This window comes from Rhincodon typus, chromosome 9 (assembly GCF_021869965.1).
Source record: "Rhincodon typus isolate 14 chromosome 9, sRhiTyp1.1, whole genome shotgun sequence".
Lineage (NCBI taxonomy): Eukaryota > Metazoa > Chordata > Chondrichthyes > Orectolobiformes > Rhincodontidae > Rhincodon > Rhincodon typus.
Genome location: NC_063340.1, coordinates 23,809,449 through 23,828,586, shown reverse-complemented (window position 1 = coordinate 23,828,586; position 19,138 = coordinate 23,809,449). Strand labels below are relative to the sequence as shown.

Sequence of the window (19,138 nt, the reverse complement as noted above, 5' to 3'; positions counted from 1 at the left end):
TTCCAGGACCCACTCCAAAATTTTTTCCTCTGTCCTGAAGGTATACCATTCTTTTTATTTTACCAGTCTAGTACCTTTTTAACCCTGGAGCTGCCTTCAGTGGCAAGGGCTCGTTTAGTAGAGGTTTTTCCTCCAGCACAAGTCTTCCAATTTTGTTTCAAATCCTCATGAATTTAGCCTTTTGTGTCTGAATGTAAGCTTGAAACCACATATCTATGTTACCTGGGATCCCTTGAGGTTCACTCCTCTAAGCATCACATAGAGTACATAGAATCCCTATAGTGTGGAAAGAGGCCATTCAGTTATCAAGTCCGCATCACTCTGAGCAACAGCCTACCCAGACGCAGCCCCTTGCCCCATCGCTGTAACCCTGCATTTACCATGGCTAATTCACCTAGTTTGCACATCCCCAGACACTACAGACAATTTAGCCTGGCCAATCCATCTAGCCTGCACATCTTTGGACTGTGGGAGGAAACTGGAGATCCCGGCAGAAACCCACGCAGACACTGGGAGTATGTGCAAACTCCATACAGATAGTCACCCGAGCGTGGAATTGTACTTGGGTCCCTGGTGCTGTGAGGCAGCAGTGCCAACCACTAAGCCACCACACTCCCTTAAAGTCCTTGAACTTTACTTGCCAAAGGAACCTAACTCCACAAAATTCATGCTTGGGGGGAGGTGTTGAACTGTCTACCCCTGCAATCAGAAACTAGTAAGCTGCCATGTGTTGACCATGATGTAGAGGTGCTGGTGTTGGACTGGGGTGGACAGAGACAAAAATCACATGACACCCAGGCTATAGTCCAACAGGTTTATTTGAAATCACAGGCTTTTGGAGTGTAGCCCCTTCGTCAGGTGCAGTAAGAGGAAAGCACACAGACACAGAGTTTGTAGGCACAGGATGAAGGGCAGAGATAACAGGATCATACAACTGGTGGGTGTGGAGTGAACAAACCTAAAATGGCTGGCTGATTACATCGTGTTGAATCTTTAATCATTCAATACTTCTTGCATCCTAGAAATTGCAGAAGCAGGATATGGAGAACTCTGTTAGAAAGGAGACGTAAGTTTCAATTGATTAAGATGCAAATTCCAGAAACTGTTTCAGATCAGTGCCCTGAGATAATTAAAGGTTTCATCAGTGTCTGCCTAACTTTCCAAACTTCAAACAGGTCAGACACTGAATTGTAGGCGTGAGGCCTTGTTCAGAATTTGTCTGAGTTTTAACCTGGAATCAGGCTGGTTTTATTCCGAAAGCAGGAATTTCTAAAATGCGACACTGACTATGACTACAAATTGTGTGTTTCTTGAACAAAATAGAATGTATCTGCAAATGAACAAACATCTTGGATGAAATGATTCACCCCATAAGTTTATATATGAGAGAGAGAGGGTCTTTGTGTGAGTGTGACAGCGTGTAATAAGTAATGGAAAATTGTATAAACTAATTAAGGTAGAGAGATCATAACAATTTATCATGGTGATACTGTCAAAACAAGACAGGTAAGGAAGATTTTACAGATGTGGTAGGGTCACCTGTAGCGCAGCCTGAACCCAATATCACAGCTGAGGCCATCTTTGTGGGTACGAAACTTGGCTATTCGTCTCTGCTCGGTGATTCCGCGTTGTTGCGTATCTCAAAGTCTGCCTTGGTGGATGCTTATCCGAAGATCAGAGGCTGAATGCCCTTAACCGCTGAAGTGTTCCATGACTGGGAGGGAACACTGCTGTCCAGCAATTATTGCAGTGTCCATTCATCTGTTGTCATAGTATCTGCATGGTCTCGCCAATATACCATGCCTCGGGGCATTCTTGCCTGCAGTGTATGAGAGAGACGACATTGGCTGAGTCACGGATCTGCCGTGTTGGTGGGTGATGTTCCCACATGTAGTGATAGTATCCATATCGATAATCTGACATATCTTGTAGAGGCTGCCTTGGCAGAGTTATGTAGTGTTGCAGTCGATGTTGTCCTGAGGGCTGGGTAGTTTGCTGCAAACAACAGTGTACTAAGATTTGGCAGTTGTTTGAAGGCGAGAAGTGGAGACGGAGGGAAGATATTGGCGAGATGCTCATTGTCATTGATGACATCTTGAAGGCTGCAAAGAACACGGCGTAGTTTTTCTGCTCTGAGGAAGTACTGTACAGTGAAGGGTACTCTATCGGTCATATCCTGTGTCTGTCTTCTGAGGAGATTGTTTCGGTTTTTCGCTGTGGCACTTCGGAACTGGCGATCTAGGAGTTGAACATTGTGTCCATTCTTATGAGGGTGTACTTCAAAACCTTCAGGTGTCCATTGCGTTACTCCTCATCCGAGGAGATCCTGCGTATGCATAGGGCTTGTTTGTCGTGGTTGGCTTTTTTAATATGTTTAGGGTGGAAGCTAGAGAAGTGCAGCATCGTGAGGTTATCCGTGGGCTTGTAGAGTGAGGTACTGAGGTCTCTGTGCATTATGGAGGTGCCTGTGTCCAAGAATGAGACTGATTCTGAAGAGTAGTCCATGGTAAGTCTGGTGGGACGAAACTTGTTGATTTCACTATGTAGTTGTCTTAGTGATTCCTTGCCATGAAGAAAATGTCGCCAGTGTATCAGGTATATAGCGTTGGTTGGAGGTCCTGCGCAGCAAAGAAATCTTTCTCAAACTTGTGCATGAAAATGTTGGCATATTGACTGTTACGAGTGTCTGGATAAAGAACTGATTGTTGAAGGTGAAGATGTTGTGGTCAAGGATAAAGTGGATGAGTTGTAGGATGACTTCTGGAAATTTGTTGGTATTGAGTACTGAGGCTGTTGCAGCGATGCCATTGTCATAGGCAGTGCTGTTGTAGAGTGCGAAAATGACCATTGTGATGAGGAATGTTCCTTGTTTGACTGGTGAGTTGGTGCATGCTGAGTTTCTGCAAGAAATCTGGAGTGAAGCGAGAGAAGCTGGGAGTTCCTTATACAGTGGGCTTCAAGATGCCCTCGACATAGCTAGAGGGGCTCTCATGCAACGTCCCATTACCTGATACGATGGGACGTCCAAGTGTTCCATCCAAGATGTTTGTTTATTTGCAGATACATTCAATTTTGTTCAAGAAACGCACAAATTGTAGTCATAGTTAGTCAGTGTAGCATTTTATAAATTCTTGCTTTTGGAATAAAACTGGCCTGATTCCAGGTTAAAATTCCTGAGACAAATTCTGAACAAGGCCTCCCCTACAATTCAGTGTCTGACCTGAGATGTCACCTTTTGTAGATTCCTATCACTCTGCCGGCTTGAACTTTGGAAAGTTAGGCAGACGCTGATGAAACCTTTAATTATCTCAAGGCAGTGATTTGAAACAGATTCTGGAATTTGCATCTTAATCAATTGAAACTTGCGTCTCCTTTCTAACAGAGTTCTCCATATCCTGCTTCTGCAATTTCTAGAACGCAGGAAGGTATGAATGATTAAAGATTCAACACGATGTAATCAGCCAGCCATTTTAGGTTTGTTCACTCCACTCCCACCAGTTGTATGATCTTTTGATTTCTCTGCCTATAAACTGTGTCTGTGTGCTTTCCTCTCACTGCACCTGACGAAGGGGCTACACTCCAAAAGCTTGTGATTTCAAATAAACCTGTTGGATTATAACCTGGTGTCATATGATTTTTGGCTGTGTGTTAAAGCATTTCTAATATCCTTCCTCCTCTTTCCCCATGCTTTCAACCCAAGGGAGTTGATTTCAAACATACCTCTACCACAGAACCTTTAGATCAGAGGTTTATTATTCCAAGCTGATCAAATATCTATCATATCTATGTGACTTATTAGTACTCATTGAAAATAAAATTGTAATCTTGAAATGCTGTTGTATCTCAGTCATGAGCTTTTATCATTGGCTAATCAAATAGCATGTTGTTTACAGCAATACCATTTTCTCCACAAAGTATTTCCTGAATCGCTCCCAATATGTAGTTTTATCCTTATCAGGATTAAAAAAGACCTCAGAACTGGCACCCCTAGATAGCTGTTATCACGATATGATATAATATTACATCCAGTCTTAAAGATTAGGTCCAAGAATTGTAGCTTAAACGTAAATAAGGGCACCTGTGTGGACGTGAAAGCTGAGCTTGAACTGGCATACTAGGCTAGGGGATAGATCAGTAGAAATGTATTAGCAGACGTTTGAGGGGATATTTCAGTATAAGTTTATTCCTATCATGAAGAAAAGCTCGAAAGGACAGACCCACTGTATGTGGTTAACAAAAAGTTAGGGAAACATTTAACTGCTCAAAGGTGAGTGACATGTCAGATGATTGGTCAGAATGTAAAGTGTATAAACAACGGAATGACTTAAAAGTTGGTTTAGGAAGAAGAAATTAGAGTATGAGAGGTGTTACAATCCCCACTAATGTTAGATCCCAGTCAGAAACCCAGTCTGAGAAATCATAATTTTATTTACTTTAGTTTTAGCAAAGTGGTCTCTCACTGAAACATAAACACACATTGCTGCAGATTTAGAGAGGTTTTAAACACACAATAAAAGTAAGAAATAGTCTAAAACAGAAATTGCTGGAGAAACTCGGCAGGTCTGAAGAAGGGCCATTCGAAGTGTTTAGTGCTTTCTCTCCAACAGTATACCAGATCTGCTGAGTTTCTCCAGCAATTTGTTTTATTATTATGTTTCATGCCTTCAGCATTCATAGTTCTATGTTTTCTTTTAGTAAAAATATGATCCCATTAATCCCAAAGCACTTCGTTCATAAATTGACAAGAAGTAGAACAGCTATTGTGTAGTACCCAAAACACCATTTGAGTAATGCTGTCACCAGTATCTCCGTGTCTAACACTTTGGTCATTTTAAGTCACGTAGGACTGCAGTTGTTAAATTAACAATTGTGACAGCTTCTTCCTTGAGCTGCCATACACTTGAGCTTCATTGCACCTTGCTTAAATGACTACTCTTCAGGTCTTTATCTCATCTGGAACCAACACTAACTTTTCACTCAGGACCTAACCCACACTATCCTTAGGAGCACTGCAATAATCAGCCATCCTGTTCCAAAGTTTTCACAGGACTAAAAGATACTACCAGTAGTTAAAAGTGAGACTAAATGTCTCTGTTCGTGGATTTCCTTTAGGCTGTAGAGAAAAACACAGATTCCACAACACGCTAACAAACCTTTTTGAGGTATGGTTGTGTACCACGCTGAGCCACAAACAATGTAAAGTAAATAAAAGTCCATTCGTACTACTGACTTCTGACACACAAATAAACCCACTGGTTATAAACTTAAAAACACCAAACTACCCCCAGATATCACTTTAAATGATACAAATCCAATAGTTTACATCCTGGAGGAAGGCAGCAAGAGCTTCTGGTTTTTGAAAAGAAAATAAGTAAGTTAAGTGATTATTAACTTCTGGAGAGCAAGACTTGTGAATTAATGATAGATAACTGGTAGAGAAATCAAGGGTTATGGGGAAAGGGTAAGGAAGTAGATGTGATAAATTTTGGATTAGCTATGATCCTATTGAATGGTGGCGCAGGCTAAAAGGGCTGAATGTCCTACTCCTATTTCTATTTCTTATGACCTTATAATACAGAATTGACAGAAGAAATGAACAAGAATTTTGCTGCTTTCCAGTACTAACTGTAAACAAGAAGGCGGAAAGGAGAGGAGAACTGAGTTAAATTACAATCACCCTGGAAGTGATAACAAGTAAACTGATGGAACGCAAGCTGACAAGTCTCCGGGTCCAGATGCACTTCAACTTAGCATCTTAAAAGAGGTTGCTAATGATGCAGTAGCTGCATTGGTATTAATTTTCCAAAATTCCCTAGGTTCAAGAAAAGTTCCTTCCGACTGGAAAATAGCAAATATAATTTTGTATTCGAGGAAGAAAAGAGGTGGCATAAAACACAAATCTATAACCTAGTTGTGGGGAAAGTGGTAGAAGCAGTCATAAAGAGGTTATAGCTGCATGCTTTAAAAAATTCAATTTAATAAGGAAAAGTCAGCATGATTTTGCCAAAGAGAAATTACATAAATTAATTTACTGAAGGAATAACGTGACTGTGAACAAAGGGGAGCCTGTATACCTACTGTAGTTGGATTTCAAGAAGGTCTCTGATAAGGAGATGCACCAAAGGTTATTGCAGAAAATGAAAACCATTTTATATGGGGGTAACTTTTTAACATGGATAGAAGATTGGCTGGCTGGCAGAAAATCAAACATGCATAAATGAGTCTTTAGCAGGATGTAATGAGCGGAGTTCTATAGAGTCTGTGCTAGTGCCTCCGCATTTTGCAATTTCTATCACTGACTTAGATGAGGGGAGTGAACACAGCAGTAGTTAATTTCACTAACAATGCTAAGAAAGGTAGGAAATTGTGTTATAGATAAGATGTAAGGAGGTTGCAGATGGTGACAGGTTGATTCTTGCAAATTGTGTTATAATGTGAGAAGATGTGAAGTTCACAATGGCAAGAGAAATGAAAAAGCAGTGTATTACTTAAATGAAGAATGACTGTCGAATTCTGAGGCACAGTTTAGATGTTCTAGTACACAAGTGACAAAGATTAGTATGCAGCAACAGCACTTAATCAAGTAGGCTAATGGGATGCTGCCCTTCACTACAAGTGGAATTGAACATAAAAGGTAAGATGTTATGCTTCAGTTATACAGGGCATTGGCGAGACCCCATTTTATAAGGAAAAATGTAAATGCATTGGAGGTGGTTCAGAGGAGGTTCACTAGATTGATACGTGAAATGAATGGATTGTTTTATGAGGACAGGTTGGACAGGCTGGGCTTGTTTCCGCTGGAGTTTAGAAGAGTGAGCGATCGCTTTATTGGAGTGTATAGGATCCTGAAATGTCTTGACAAATTGGACGTGGAAAAGATGTTTACTCTGGTGGATGGATCTAGAACTAGTGGACACACTCTTAAAATAAGGGGTTGCCCTTACAGGACAGAATTTCCTTCCTCTCGAAGGGTCTTTTGATTTGGGAACACTGCCTTCGAAGGCAATGGAGGTTAGATCATTAAATATCTTTAAGGCAAAAATGGATTCTTGGTAGGCAACAAATGAGAGGTTGTCAGACAAAGGTGGGAATGTGAAATTTGAAACAAAAATGGATCAGCCATTATCTTATTGAATAGGTGTCTTGAAGGGTGGAATGGTGTGCTTCTGCTCCTATTTACTGTGTTCCATCTCCTAGGCTCATATGATATCCTTAAGCAACACTGTAATTTATTTTCTAATAATTAATGGACTTCTTGACTTATCAACACCCTCTATACCTAAAGCAGTCTCCCAAATTTTTTCCGATATAATCCATAGAATCTCTGCATGTGGAAATAGACCATTCAGCCCAATGAGTCGACATTGACCCTCCGAAGAGCATCCCATTCCCCTACCCTATCCCATCCCTATAACCCTACATTTCCCATGGTTAATACACCTACACATCCCTGAACAATGTGGGTAATTTAGCATGGCTAATCTACTGTGGGAGGAAACTGGAGCACCCGGCAGAAACCCACGCAAACACATGGAGAGCGTGTAAACTCCACACGGGGTTGCCCGAGGGTGGAATCAAATCCGGGTCCCTGGTGTTGTGAAGCAGTAGTGCTAAACACTGAGCTATCATGCCACCCCAATATGTTTTAATTTTAACTCTTAAAAATTAACATGACCCCAGACCCCAACAGAAATGACATGGCAAATAAAATAATGTTGTGACATACACAACTGTAATAATTGTTTAGTGAATTATAGATAATATATAAAATATAAATGTCAAAATCTGTGATTTTTAAAGTATTTTGTAAAACCTGTTATTATTGTATGTCATCTGAGCTACTTCAGCTCATTGACCTGAGCCATGAAGCAGTAGACACAATTAACACTTAATGCATTCATCAATACTGATCTATAGCTATATCACAGCAAGAGTTCACTATAGAGATAGTAAGAACTGCTGATGCTGGAGTCAGAGATAACACCGTGTGGAGCTAGAGGAACACAGCAGGCCAGGCAGCATCAGAGGAACAGGAAAGCTGATGTTTTGGGTCGGGACCCTTCTTCAGAAATGGGGGTGGGGGGAGGGAGCTCTAAAATAAATAGACAGAGGGGTGGGGCTGGGGAAGGTAGGTGGGAAGGTGATAGATGAGTGTAAGTAGGTAGTGGTGGGAATTGGTCAGTGAGGTGGGAGAAGTGGATAGGTTAGAGAGAAGACAGACAGGTCAAGGAGGTGGGGATGAGAGGGAGGGTTGGTCATGGGATGAGGCTGGGGGTGGGGAGATTTTGAAACTAGTAAAGTCCACAATGGGACCATTGGGTTGTAGGCTCCCAGGGCGGGATATGAGGTGCTGTTCCTCCAGCTTCCGGGTGGCGTTGTTGTGACGCTGGAGGAGGCCCAGGATGGACATGTCGTCCAGGGAGTGGGAGGGGGAGTTAAAATGGTTTGCAACTGGAAGGTGTTGTCGTTTGTCACGAACAAAGCACAGGTGCTGTACAAAGCGGTCTCCGATCCTCTGCTTGGTCTCACCGATGTAGAGGAGGCCACATCGGGAGCAGCGGATGCAGTAGACCACATTAGGGGATGTGCAGGTGAACATCTGTATGATGTGGAAGGTTTGTTTTGTGCCTTGAGTGGAGGTGAGGGGGGAGGTGTAGGGGCAGGTGTAGCACTTCTTGCGGTTGCAGGGAAAGGTGCCAGGGGTGGTAGGGATAGAGGGAGTGTGGAGCAGACGAGGGAATCAGGGAGAGAGCGGCCCCTACGAAAGGCAAATAGGGATGGGGAGGGAAATATACTCTTGGTTGTGGGGTCAGATTGCAGGTGGTGGAGAATAATAAGTTGAATCCGGAGGTTAGTGGGGTGATATGTGAGGACCGGGGGGATTCTGTCTTTGTTTTGTTGCGGGAGGGGCTGAGAGGGCAGAGGTGCGGGAAATACAAGAGGTCCTCGGTTGTGGGTGCACCAAAGGTCTTGACATAATTGACTTTAATCAGAGACAAGTCAGATAAACTTCTGAACTGAATGCAAAAAAATGCTGGAGATCATCGCAGGTCAGGCAGCATCCATGGAGACAAAGCAAGCTAACATTTTGAGTCCAAATGACTGTTCATCAGAGCTGAAGTGAATTGTGGAGGGTGGGGGGCAGCATTTATGCAATAGTGGGTGTGAAGGCGGTGGTTGGAGTGCTGGAGGACAAAGGATGTTGATAGTTCAGATTAAGTGATCGGAGAGAACAATGGTGTGTCTAACTGCTAGACTGGAAAGAACAGACAGTCCCACTCGGGTGGTGGAAGGGGTGAGTGGGTGACAGAATGTAACAAGCAAAGCTAAAACAAAGGTTCACAATTTGAAGGTGTTGAGCTCAACATTGACTCAATATTGAAGGTTGTAAACAGCCTAGTTTGAAAATGTACTCCGTACTCAGCAAAGGCCTCAGCTTTATCCCTCTGTGTCTCCACCTCAACGAATTTCGGGCACGACATCACGCCAAACTCTTTGCCTCCATGCCCATTTCTTTGGACAAGAGTCCTCTCCCAGTCCCACAGACCCCTTTGCCCAACTCCAACACTCTCCCTCTACCTGGACCCCTCCCTCTGGCCTTTTACCTGCACGCGATCTTTTCATTTGAGAACTGTCGACGTGACATTAGTTGCCTCAATTTCACTGCCCCCTCAACAAATCCAACCTATCTCCCTCCGAACTGATTGCACTCTGTGCACTCAGATCTAACCCTGACTTTGTCATCAAGCCTGCCGATAAGGGTGGTGCTGTTGTAGTCTGACGTACTGACCTCTACTTTGCAGAGGCTGAGCGCCAGCTCTAAGATACCTCCTCCTACCTTCCCCTGGACCATGACCCCACCATGGCAAATCAGGCCATTGTATCCACTACGGTTACAGATCTCATTTCATCTCCCCTACTCCACTTCCAAGCTAATAGTCCCCCAACCCCGCACAGCTCGTTTCTACCTCCTTCCAAAAATCCACAAACAGGACTGTCCAAGCAGACCCATTGTTTCAGCCTGCTCGTGCCCCACAGAACTCCTCTCTTCCTACCTTGACTCTGTCTCCTCCCCCCGGTCCAATCCCTACCCACATACATCCATGATTCATCTGACGCCTTACGCCGGTTTCAAAACTTCCAGTTTACCGGCCCCAGCCACCACCTCTTTACCATGGATGTGCAATCCCTTTACAGGTCCATTCCCCACCAGGCGGGTCTTGGGGCTCTCCGCTTCTTCCCGGAGCAAAGACCTGAACCATCCTCACCCAGCACCACCCTCCTCCGCTTGGCTGAGCTTGTCCTCGCCCTCAACAACTGCTCTCATTTTCTACAGGTAAGAGAGGTTGCCGTGGGTGGCCGCATGGGCCCTAGTTATGCCCGTCTCTTCGTGGGGTACGTGGAACATTCCTTGTTCCAGTCCTATTCGGGCCCCCACCCACAACTCTTTCTCCGTTACATCGATGATATCATTGGTGCTCTTGCCCCTCTCGTCTGGAATTGGGAAAACTTCATCAATTTCGCCTCCAATTTCCACCCTGCCCTCACTTTCACCTGGTCTATCTCTGACTCCTCCCTTCCCTTCCTCAACATTTCTCTTTCCATTTCTGAGGATAGACTGGCCACTAATGTCCATTACAAACCCACTGACTCCCACAGCTACCTGGACTATACTCCTCACACCCCACTTCCTGTAAAGACTCCATCCCATTCTGTCAATTTCTCCGTCTCCATCGCATATGTTCAAATGAGGCCAACTTCAACATGGGAGCCTCTGAAATGTCCACCTTCTTCCTCAACCAAGGATTCCCCAGCTCCGTTGTCGACAGGGCCCTCAACCAGGTCCGACCCATCGACCGCACTTCTGCCCTCACCCCTTCTCTTCCCTCCCGCAACAGCAATAGGGTTCCCCTTATCCTCACCTATCATCCCACCAGCATCCACATCCAGAAGATCATCAGATGCCATTTCTGCCACCTCCAGCAAGATGCCACCATCAGACACATATTCCTGTCCCCTCCCTTGTCCGCCTTCCACAGGGATCGTTCCCTCCGGGACACCCTGGTCCTCACTTCCTTCACCCCCAACATCTCCCCACAGCCCTACGGCACCTTCCCCTCTAACTGGCGAAGGTGCAACACCTGCCCATTTACCTCCTCCCTCCCAGTATCTGAGGGCCCAAACATACCTTCCATGTGAAGCAACACTTCACCTGCACATCACAGTATCTAGTCTACTGCATTTGCTGCTCACAATGTGGTCCCCTCTACATTGGGGAAACTAAGCGTAGACTTGGCGACCGCTTCGCAGAACATCTACGTTCTGCTCGCAAAAAAGACCCTGAATTACCTGTTGCCTGCCACTTCAATGCACCACCCTGCTCCCTGGCCAACATCTCTGTCTCTGGCTTGCTACAGTGTTCCAGTGAAGCCCAATGCAAGCTAGAGGAACAACACCTCATTTTCTGCTTGGGGACCCTACAGCCCTCTGGACTCAATATTGAGTTCAGTAATTTTAGGGCCTAAACTCTCGCATGTCCCAGCCCCTCACCCCACACCCCACACACCAGGCCTTGTTACCACATAGCCTGCCATTATACACTCCCTTAACTATTAACATTAACATTAATGTCCCCATTAACAACTGTTCACCCTCCCAGCCTGATCATTAGCAACTCCTTTGTCTCTCCAACTGTCTTTCTCTCTCTTTGGGCTCTATCCTACTGTTTACTCCCTACCCCACCCACCTCCCTATTTTCTGCATATAAACTGACGTCTTCCTAGCCACCATCAGTTCTGAGGAAGGGTCACCGGACCCGAAACGTTAACTCTGTTTTCTCCTTCACAGAGGCTGCCAGACCTGCTGAGCTTTTCCAGCAACTTTGTTTTTGTTAGTTTGAAGATGAGATGTTTAGACAATATTAGCTTGCTTTCTGTTCATGGATGCTGCCTGACCTGCTGTGATTTCCAGCATGTTTTGTTTTCAGTTCAGATTCCAGCATTTTCAGTAATTTGCTCTATCAGCTGAAATGTGATAGTAATAATTTGGCTGGGGAAATAGATACTACTTTCTGCAGCAAAGACAGAATCCCAAAAGCTGATTTTCTGAAGAAGGATCCACACCCAAAACGTCAGCTTTCCTGCTCCTCAGATGCTGCCTGGTGTGCTGTGTTCATCCAGCTCTACATCTTGTCCCAAAAGCTGTGTTGCCTACCTAGTGCAAGGTTAGAGACATTTCTATTGGACTGAAGAGGAACTTGGTGAGGGGTTATCATGGTCCATGTAGGCACTACAACGTAGGTGAGACTAACAAAAAGCATCTTCTGAGGGATTCCGAGCAGCTCGGGGCTAAATCAAAAAGCAGAACCTCTTAGGTGGTGATTTCAGGCTTACTGCCTGAGCCACATACAAATTAGCATAAGGTAAAATAAAATTAGAGAGATAAGTGCATGGTTCAAAGATTGTGGGTGAAAAGGGTTCAGATTAATTAGGTGCTAGCCCCAGAAATGGAGAAAGAGAACGGTTTTGTTGGGATGGGTTTCATTTGAGTTTGTCCAGTGATTTATTTTTTGTTTTTGATCTCTAACACCTGCAGTTCTTTGTTTTATATTACCAAAATGTTGCTTTGGCAAGCCTCTACTTTAGGCCAATTTTACATCTTAAATGCCTAGTCATGCACTGTGGTGTTCTAGAAGTATTAATTATGCTTCTGTTATGAAGATGGTTGTAAATATAATTTGCATAATTTTAAATGTTGATCCATTTTTCTCTGGCTGGTTTAGTTTTTGAAATTGTGTAAGTTGTGGTCAAATATTGTTTGTTTTCAAATCAAACGGTTTTTGATTTTAACTCATCTGATGCCTTTTTTAACTATATAGTTATGGTGAAGCTTTGTATTTTTTCACTAAAATTATTTTTCTTCATTTTTTCAAAAGATCTTTCTTTCAAATGAAATTGATTTATTTTTCTGTATATTTCGGGGATTGGCTGTGGATTAGGAGCAGTTATGAAAGACTCTGTACATTATAGTCTACTGGGAGGTTTCAGTGTTGAATGATTTTGAAAACACCTTGTAACTTTGTATTTCCCCAATTAGTGACATAGCTGGAATGCTACTAAACTCCACTGGAGAGTTCTTAGATTCTGGACTTCAGGAAAGTTGTGATGAATTTTGGGCAAGCGCTGATGATAATACTGCATCAGATGAAATCAGGTACTTGTACCGGGCCTTTAACTACTACCCAAACATGATCAGTGTTGTGATTTATACAAGTAGGTCAGTTCTTTTATCAGAATTTATTTGAGGAGTTACCTTGAGTTTTCAAATTGAATTTGAATGTGACTTACATTACTGTACTAGAATAATAATGAGCGAATGGAATTCACTATGTTCTTGTTTTGTAGCCATTTTCACTAAAGTCAGATGAGGTACCAATATTTAAAAAGCCACCAGATCAGAATCGGGGAGGAGGGAATAAAGATAGACTGGCACAGAGAAAGGGGATGCTTTAACTGATGCTGCTGTGTAAACTGAGCCAGAGTAGGGTATTCTGACTGCACTTTCTGTAATACTTCTAATCAGCTTGATCAGAGATTTTATTGCATACCTCTGATTGTAAAGTTGGGCTTCCGGGCCAACTTTCTGTGATATTTTAACTTGCATCACCTTGAGTCAGCAAACTATTGTAGATATTTTCTACTCAATCTGTTCCGAAATGTTATTACAAGCTCTACACCAGGTAGGACTTTAACTCGGGCCTTCTGTCTCAGAGATATAGTTGTCACCACTGTGTCACAAGAACGTCTGCACTATCATTATTACACAGATGCGTTTTGTTAGTGACAGTATTTAGATTGACTTCACAGTTTTACATTTCCTGAACTTCCTCTTCAGTTTGGGATTTCTGCAAGGCTAGAGAATGATTAATTTAACCTTGAAATGCTTTTTGTTCCAAAACAAGTTTTTTTTTTTTCCTGCTTTTCCTTCAAAAGTTCCCCTTAAACACAGTTTTATGATCTTGCTTGATGACACCCAATAGAGAAGTATCTTAAAAATAATTATATTTAAATTTAGAAAATATCTAACAATAATATCTAATCAACTTGTTCAGAGATATTATTACATACCTCATGGAGTAAGTGGGACTTTAGTCCAGCCTTTTAGTCTGGAGACAGGGACACTACTACTGCACCACAAGAGCCCCTGGGATATAAAGTTAGACTGAGCTTTTAAGAATTATTTGAAAGGATTCATTAACTGTCATTTGCTGTGGGTGTGAGCTGCACTTCACTTGTACTGCTCACATCTGTCATTCAGACCCCTGAGATTACCATTGCAGTGCAGGACTAGGGTTGTACTGTCATAGCTATTACCTTTTGGATTTTAAAAAACGTGGAAGTAGTAGTAAATATCTGAAGAAAGACCTGGGAGTTCTCCCCAGTGTAATGATTAATGCTCATATTTTTAAAAATGACATTATCAAACCTTTTTGTCTTTTAATCATGAAAATTTGCAAGACTACCAATTTAGGGGAAATCCAACCTTTATTTGCATAGTGCTGATTTAGTTTTACAGGTGGACTGTGATAGAAGCATTATCAAGGGGAACGCATCCATTTATGCTAATTCACAGTTAGCAAGGCTTGTTTAAATTTAAACCAAGCAGGTTGATTATAATTGGTCAGGACATTGCTCTGAGAAATGATCCAGGGTATAGCTATCATCTTTTTCGGTTAAAAAGAGTGTAGTGGGTGTACATTCTTTCTGCCTACAAAGAAAAGGGTTTTGTGTATTAATATGTGTAGCTTATATGCCTTACTGCATGGCTAACTAATAGTCCTAAATTGATTGTCACCGTAATTCTTTGTGCAAGAAATGGTGCTTGCTAAACATGACTTATTGCACTGATACATCCACCGAGAAATCCTAAAGTTTTTTAAAAAAACAGAAGGAACATAACCAGCAGCTATCATTTTTGGGCATTCCGTGAACTGAAACGCAGATTATATAGGAATTAGGATGTGTTGTGTTATCATTAGACCTCACTAATTGTGGTGCTGCATCAAGTTGCTTTACTCATTTCCTTTTTTTCCCTCATAGGTGTTTGGAATTTCCCCCACACCTTTCTTCTCTGTGGCCTAATCTAATTTGAAATAATTTTTGACTTAATTTGTCGACCATTGTTTTTGGAAGTGTCCAGTTTTGTGCTGCCATTTGCAGTTCATATAGCTGGACTGACAAACTCTGCATTCCCAATGATCATTTTTCCTGTTCTGTTGGATTGCTGGATGACTCAAAGAAATGAAACCAGACAAGTCCTGTCCTGAAAAATTTGTCATCTTGTGCTTAATTATTGTAAATTTAGAGGGAGAACAGATTCTTCTTAGGATTGAGCTCAGAAAGTGGAGGAAGAAAGATGAAAAGTTAATGTAAATTTGTAATGTAGCTAGGCTGCATAATTTTTTTGTATATTCAAGCAATTGAAGAATGTAACGCAGTTATATTTGTAATTTCAAAGGAACATAATTAGCTTAAGCATTTTGGGACTTTCTGATGTTACTACATAATTTTTTTCCCTTTGATGTGGAGAGTGGGAAATTGATATTATGGTTCCCTTTCCTCTCCTACTGATTTTGTGTGCAACCGTTTGCAAATTGGTAATTTTTCTTTTCATATATCATTGTCTTTACAGAAGGTCTGTTATAGAGACCAGTCGTGCATTAAAAGAGCTGTTTCATGAAGCTCGGGAGAGAGCATCCAAAGCTCTAGGATTTGCTAAAATGCTAAGAAAGGTAATATACGTGTGTGTGTGTGTGTGTGTGTGTGTGTGTGTGTGGTAAAATATTGTTTTTTTTTGTAGAAAAAGTAGGAATTGTGCCAAAAATAACACTCCATTTTTCTTTTATTTAGGATCTTGAAATAGCAGCTGAATTTACTTTGTCAGCTCCTGTGTCAGAAGTTTTAGAAGCTCTTAAAAGAAAAAAATATGTCCAGGTATTATTTTTATTTTGAATGTTATCTGTCAATTTCTATATTGAAACTGTGAGATGCATTTACAGTCCTGGAGCATTAACTTAAGGTGGTATTTTGTATCAAACTAAAGAGGAAGAGATTCTTGGTTTCCCGCATTTAGCTGAGATATCAAAAACTTAAACTCAAACTGCCTTGGTTTTAATGTTGTCAATCCAGTGAAGTATTTGATTATCCAGTATTTGTTTACGGTATAGTTAATGAAGCCAAGGTTGGTTTTGTTATAATTTCAAGGTTTTATATTCCTGTTTGATCATGCTAGTTATTTGTTGAACAATTTGAAAAATAATTTTGACACTTGAATTACCTGCAATCGTTTAAATTGTAGTATTCAAAGAAGAGAATATGGGAAAAATTGTGGCTGTAAGAACTGTTCCTTTTTGTTTGAGGTATTTTCAGTGTTGGAATTGATTTTCTGAAATTCTAAGAGCAGTAATTACTGTTTTATAAGCTGTTGCATTGTTTGAGAACTTTGGGGGGGGGGAAGAAAAATCAAAACAATGGCACTTTAAAAAGGAGGAAGAGAATAACTGAGTATCTAGTTTTAAAGTGTGACCTTATTTGCTTTTTGTAAATCTACAATAGTGAGTAGAGTGGATTTTTTTTGTGTTTTTGAGATCTGCCTCTTGCTTTAAATTTTAAAAGTATGAAACTTGCGTGCTAAATTAGCCTGCAACAATGCTCTTAGAGCAGTAAGACTGCAATGTACTGGGTCTGTACATTGTTAAGGTGCAAAGATGGCCTTTAGTAGAGTGATGTGCTCTTCCTGTCAGATGTGGGAAATGAGGGAATGTTTCCATGTTACTGGTGATTATGTCTGCAGGAAGCATGTTTGTTTGATTGGGAATCCTATTGGATTGCATGGATTGGATGGAGCAACAATGAGAAGCATTGAGGAATTTACAGGAGCTAGGGGTGTGATGGATGGTAGTTGCAGGAAGGGAGAAAAACTATAGATACAGTCAGGTAGATGGATTACCTCCACGAAAGGTAGGAGAGGAAGGCAAGTAGTGCAGGAGTTTCCTGTGGCTGTTTTGGAAAATGTAGGGGATGATGGACTCTCAGGGGAATTTTTTTTTTCTTCATTCGTTCACAAGATGAGGGCGTCCCTGGCTAGGCAGCATTTATTGCCCATCCCTAATTGCCCAGAGGGCAGTTGAGAGTCAACCACATTTGCTGTGGGTCTGGGGTCACGTGTATGCCAGACCAGGTAAGGATGGCAGTTTCCTTCCCTAAAGGACATCAGTGAACCAGATGGATTTTTCCTACAATCGACAATGGGTTCACAGTCATCATTAGATCCTTAATTCCAGATATTTAATTGAATTCAAATTCCACCATTTGCCGTGGCGAGATTCGAACCTGGGTCCCCAGAACATTATCTGGGTCTCTGGATTAATGGCCTAGTGGTATTATCACTGGACTATCGCCTCCCAATGTAACATTGACAGCCAGGTTTCTGGTACTGAGACTGGCTATAATGTAATGTGGGGTACATCAGCTTCCAAGCAATTGATTGTGAAAGGGGGCTATCTAATCAGAGGCAGGGCTGGGATATCATAGCAATTACAGAAACATGGCTCAGGGATGGACAGGACTGGCAGCTTAATGTTCCAGGGTATAGATGCCATTGGAAGGATGGGGGGTTGGGGGGCACAAGGGAGGAAGTGGAGTGACATTTTTGATTAGTGAGAACATTACGGCTGTACTCAGGGAGGATGTTCCTGAGAAGTTATTTGGGTGGAACTGAGAAATAAGAAAATGATGATCACCTTATTGGGATTGTACTATAGACCCCTCAATAGTAGGCAGGAAATTCAGAAACAAATTTGCAAGGAAATCTCAGTTATCTGTAAGAATAAAGGGGTGGTTATGGTAAGGTATTTTAACTTTTTTCTAACATAGACTGGGACTCCCATAATCTTTAGGGCTTGGATGGAGGGGAGTTTAAGTGTGTACAAGAATATTTTCTGATTCAGTATGTGGATGTACTTACTGGAGAAGTAGCAAAACTAGACCAACTCTTGAGAAATAAGGGAGGGCAGGTGTCTGAAGTATCACTGGGGAAGCAGTTTGGGGCCAATGACCATTATTAGTTTTAAAATAGTAATGGAAAAGGATAGACTGGATGTAAAAGTTAAAGTTCTAAATTGGAGGAAGGCCAATTTTGACAGTATTAGGCAAGAACTTTCAAAAGTTGATTGGAAGCGGATGTTCGCAGGTAAAGGGATGACTGGAAAATGGGAAGCCTTCAAAAATGAGTTAACAAGACTCCAGAGACAGTGTGGTCCTGTGAGGGTGAAGTGCAAGTCTGGCAGGTGTAGAAAATGCTGGATGACTAGAGAAATTGAGGTTTTGGTCAAGAAAAAGAAGGAAATATATGTCAGGTATAGACATCGAAGATTGAGTGAGTCCCAAAAGAATATGAAATGCAATAGGAGTATACTTCGAACACAGAACAGTATAGCACAACACAGGCCCTTTGGCCCACAATGTTGTGCTGACCTATTATCCTACTCTAAGATCAAACTAACCTGCATACCCTTCATTTTACTTTTTACTATCATCCATGTGCCTATCCAAAAGTTGCTTAAATGTCCCTACTGTATCTGACTGTACCACCACCGCTGGCAGTGCATGTCATGCACCCACCACTCTGTGTAAAGAACCTACCTCTGACATCTCCCCTATACCTTCCTCCAATCACCTTAAAATTATGCCCCCTCGTGGTAGTCATTTCTGCCCTGGGAAAAAGTCTCTGGCTATCCACTCTGTCTATGCCTCCCATCATCATGTACGCCTCTATCAAGTCGCCTCTCATCCTTCTTCGCTCTAATGAGAAAGCTCCCTCAACCTTTCCTCATAAGATCTGCTCTCCAATCCAGGCAGCATCCTGGTAAATCTCCTCTGCACCCTCTCTAAAACTTCCACATCCTTCCTATAACAGGTCTAACCAGAGTTTTATAGAGCTGCAACATAACCTCACGACTGTTAAACTTAATCCCTCTGCCAACAAAAGCCAACATGCCATATGCCTTCTTAACAGCCCTATCAACTTGGGTAGCAACTTTGAGGGATCTATGGATGTGGACCCCAAGATCCCTCTGTTC

General features: G+C 42.1%; 1 protein-coding gene across 1 annotated transcript in view; it reads left to right on the top strand.

Moving 5' to 3' along the window:
* The window catches only part of map3k4 (mitogen-activated protein kinase kinase kinase 4), a 174,450-nt gene that overhangs the window by 77,403 nt on the left and 77,909 nt on the right, over positions 1-19,138 (top strand). Inside the window, exons 7-9 of the mRNA XM_048600947.1 lie at positions 13,096-13,212; positions 15,691-15,790; positions 15,909-15,992. Of these exons, the coding sequence (XP_048456904.1) occupies positions 13,096-13,212; positions 15,691-15,790; positions 15,909-15,992 (301 nt within the window). The remainder of the gene's footprint in view (positions 1-13,095; positions 13,213-15,690; positions 15,791-15,908; positions 15,993-19,138) is intronic.